Source organism: Solanum tuberosum, unplaced genomic scaffold (assembly GCF_000226075.1).
Source record: "Solanum tuberosum cultivar DM 1-3 516 R44 unplaced genomic scaffold, SolTub_3.0 scf00171, whole genome shotgun sequence".
NCBI classification, from domain to species: Eukaryota; Viridiplantae; Streptophyta; class Magnoliopsida; order Solanales; family Solanaceae; genus Solanum; species Solanum tuberosum.
The window spans coordinates 67,307-71,672 of record NW_006239097.1 but is presented as its reverse complement, the minus strand read 5'-3'; the positions used below and the strand labels follow the sequence as shown (position 1 = coordinate 71,672).

The following is a 4,366-nucleotide window of genomic DNA, read 5'->3' as shown; positions in this document are numbered from 1 at the left end:
GGGGCGGGTACACAATATTTTTAAAGAAAAATAGGTGGGGCGGGGTGGGTACATGGGTACTAATTATTTGGACATTAGTCAAACTTAAATTCTTAATATATTCTTATAAAAATACTTTGGATTTCATTCTTTACCTTCTTTAATTCACTCCTCTCTAATTCAATAAATTTTAATGGCTCTTACATAATTAATACACAATTAATCAAATCTATGTATATGTATAAAAAGAAAGACAAAGATGGAAAATGAATTAAAGCTAATTAGTTCAGTTAATGAAACTAGCAGTAACAGGCTCAGTTAATGAAATTAATACACAATTCTTAGCTTAGTTCAGTTAATGAAGCTAACATATAATGAAATTCTATAACTTAGCTTTCAAATGAAGATATATATATTATTCTTTTAATATTAGCAGTAACTACGATTGATAACTGTTACGTTTCTTTTAATTAAAAAATTATGAATTATGCGGGGCGGGTTTAAACAAGGCGGGTTCATGTGGGGCGGAGGAAAAATAGAAATTGTGCTATGCGGAGCAGAGTGGGGTAAAGTCTTTGCAGGTTCCTGCGGGTTTGCCCTGCATCCGCCCCGTCCCGCTCCATTGCCATCCCTAAAAAGCATACAATAAAATATACATGTAGCACTACTTGTATATTTTATACGCACAAACAATAATTATCTGGACAAAGAAGTTGAAAAAATAACAACTAAGTGAACTGTTCAGTGATGTCTTCTAAGGACAGAGCTCATGGGTGATGAGGCACATTACTTATTTTATTGCTGCACACACCGAACAGTTGCCTATTCGACCAAAATAATTCACCCTGTGATGTACCTAATTCTAGGTTTAAGCGAGCCTAACAGTCCAGTCAACTGAGACTTAACCCCAAAGTTATTGGGGTCGACCATATGAATCCTATTTTTCCATTCCGCTTCATTCTGGTCGAAAGCCAATCAAAAGTAGATATTTTTAATCGCAAAAGTATCGAGGGTAAGCTGATTATTGCATGGAAGTTATTGCAGAGCTTTAACTTTGTTTTAGATAACCTATAATCTCATACAGAAGCTGATTATGTTACAAGTGTAAGCCTTAAACCTAGATCTTACATATCCAATATTCACAAGTTAAAGAAGTAAGCACTTATGTCTTAACTCTACAACCAAGGCATTTCTTTTCCATTCTAGGGTAAGTGTGGAAAAGAGGAATGTGAATGCTCATTCCTTCTTCAAATCATCGAACAAAAGTTGTATGTTCACTTTAGAACTTCAAGATTATCCCCATTTCAGTTGCTATCCCAAAATAACTAAGTATTTGCCCCTATTTAACCTGATATTAGAAAATACCAACTCTTAACCTTTTATAATGACAAGACAATTTGAGAATGGAGAGAATGGAACTTCAGATAACAATTAACAAGTAACTCATGGAAACAAATGAAAGAACAAGACACCATAAATGACCAGCAAAGAAAACCACATACCTTTAACTTTGTAGGAAAGCTCTTCAGAAATCAAAACACCAAACCCAGTGTATGTGGTTGTACAAACAGAGTAAATCTTCTTTTTGGCTTCTTCCTCACTGCATACCAACAAACAGCTATGAAATACCACTAGTCCATTACATAAACAAAACAGCATATGCCTAATAATACACAAAAAGGTTTACTAGTCAAAGCAGTGAAATAACACCATTCATTTTAAAATCTTATTCAGTATATTCAACTCTAAGAATAAGGTCCTTGATGTAGAAAAGCTAAACCGACAAATTCGACATACATCAGTATTCAAGCACATAATGGGTCATATATGCACCAATATAATTACTCTGCAACATAGTTAGAACTCATAACTTGGTAGACAAGTTTGCAGAAGTTAATAGAACTACTTAGTTAATAACGCTATGAAGATCTGTTGAAAGAATAAATAAATAAATAAAGCTATGAACTGTAAAGAATTCAACAGAAAAGACTAGAAGAGATCAAAACAAGGAAATCAAGGAAATATATTGAGATATACAGTGAACAAGTAACACAACCATACATAGAAATGCACCACAATATTACCCAATTTTCCGATCCCTAATGAACTGCATCATGTACTTATTAAAAAAGGAACAACATGGTAGCAACTTAGAATGTTAGCCTTCACAAAAAAATTGTTTTCCATCTGTTTTACTTTGCTTTAATACCAATTTCTGTCTCCAAATCAAATTAAACTTGAATAAACTGTGATTGAAAAATCTTCTCTCAGAAAAGAAACTACATTCAAGACTATAAAACACAATGTTATTTCATAAGATAAAAGAACACAACATTACCCCAATTCTCCAATCCCTAGTGAACCATATCATGTTGTAGTAGCAACAACATGGTAGTAATTTGGAATGTAAAGTTTTGCAAAACAAATTGTTATCCTTCTCATTTACAACTGTTTATTCCAATTTTTGTCACTAAATCAAATTAAACTTGAACAAAATGTGATTCAGCAGTTTTTTCTTAGAAAGTAGCATACTACATGAAAATCTGCAAAGCATAACGTTATTGAGTTCTCCAATCCCTAGTGAACTGCATCATGTCATTACAGAAACAGCACGGTAGGAAATTGGAATGCTCAAATTTGCAAAAAAAAAGGTTTTTATTCTTCTCTTGTACCACATTTTAATTAATTTTGTTTCTGAATCCAACTGAAGCTTAATAAAGTGATTCACATAAGGATCAATAGCAAGGACAATGCGGAATTTACCAAATTAAATGTTTACTAACAATAACAAGGACATTAAGGAAACAACGAATTACAGAGTTCAGTCAGTTTGACCGACGGACTACATCCATGAACAGAGGAGCAAATTAAATATATCAAATGTGCATTAGAAAGAGTAAAATCTCCAGTTATCCAAAAATATCCCAAGAGAATACTCCAACAATGATCACTCCAAAGGAGATTCACTCAAAGTACTCTCTAACAACTCACACTCCCCAATTGGCATCATATCCACCTCCCTCATGGGAACTTTTAGTATACTTACAGAGGTTCATCCCACTCTTACACTGTATTAAGGGAGTCAAGCTCTGATACCAAATTTGACTTATCCTAAACCCATGACACATACTGTCCACTTTGGCCCAATATGATTCATGTCTTTGACATTGAGTTACGTCAGATCGAGCCCAAAAGTGTGCTTATCAAGTAAGCTTTTCTTTTTTATATACATCCTAAGATTTTCTAGCCCCTATTCGATATGAGATTCGCTTGAAGTGTTACATACACTCTTCCTCTGAAAGTCTACCAACCTAAAATCCCTACTAGTCTTTACCCATGTTACCAACTCGCCCTCCAGCGTCACAACAAGGAATTCAATAGTTGAATAATTATCATCCTCGCTTATAGGTGACCCAGGTATAGTATGTCTCTTTGATTAGGTCTCACGTATAGTAAGCCAATGAGGAGTTTGATAAACCAGTTTTACCACAACGTACTTTCATCCTCCTATCTATTCATTAAAAAAAAAAAAAAAAAAACAAGCTAGGTATAATATGCCAACAAGAAACCAAAAAAGGGGCTATTTTTCAGAGTACCTTCCGACAACGGCAGCAATGGTTTTAACATATGCATTGATCATATCTTCCTCAGAGGGCTTAGGTTCAGGAAACTCCATAACAATTAGCCAATGCTCATAGTCACATCCATCCAAAAGTATGGTCTCCTTGGGGGGGCGGTTACTCCAGTTGGGAGAAGGATCATTGAGGGGCGAGTAACCCGACCCGGTTGACTTGGGACGGGTCGGAACAAATTGCTCTGATGGGTAATACTGGGGATTGAAGAAAAGGGGAAGAACAAATCGAAATCGAGATGATGATGATGATGATGATGATGATGAAGATGAAGAGAGTGCACGGTAAATGGTGGAAGCTAAAGTGCGCCTGGTGGCGAACAGCGCCATTTGAGAAGCTGTGGAAATGAGAGGAAACTCTCAAATTTGAGAAGTGAGGGCTTTGAGTTGGACGAGGTACAAGGTTTATCGAGGGTTTAAACAGTTATTAAGGAAAACATTAGGGATTGAAAAGAAAAATAGTAAAAAAAAAAGGACGAATTTATTCAAAGGGTGAGAATGATCAAAATGGTCCTTAATTAATGGGGTTATTTTATTTTGATTCTTAATATATTTTATATGATTTATATATGCCTTAATGTACTATAAATGTGTTCAATTTGATCATTTGCCCTAAAAAGAACAACTTCATAAAAAATTTATGTTAATCCTAAATTTAATCATCGGTATGACTTGAAAAATAAATTTTAAAACTTTCTCATTCCCCTCCTAAGCCAAAGCTGCAAAGCTTGTCCTAATATTCTCCATTTTCATCTC

The 4,366-nt window shown here is 34.7% G+C and overlaps 1 protein-coding gene across 1 annotated transcript in view; it reads right to left on the bottom strand.

Moving 5' to 3' along the window:
• Positions 1–4,029, bottom strand: part of LOC102593042 (multiple organellar RNA editing factor 3, mitochondrial) — a 7,413-nt gene extending 3,384 nt beyond the window's left edge. Inside the window, exons 1-2 of the mRNA XM_006354216.2 lie at positions 3,576–4,029; positions 1,482–1,579 (exon numbers count right to left, since the gene is read on the bottom strand). Coding sequence (XP_006354278.1) covers positions 1,482–1,579; positions 3,576–3,940 — 463 coding nt within the window. The 5' untranslated portion in view covers positions 3,941–4,029. The remainder of the gene's footprint in view (positions 1–1,481; positions 1,580–3,575) is intronic.
• Between the last annotated feature and the right edge of the window lie 337 nt (positions 4,030–4,366).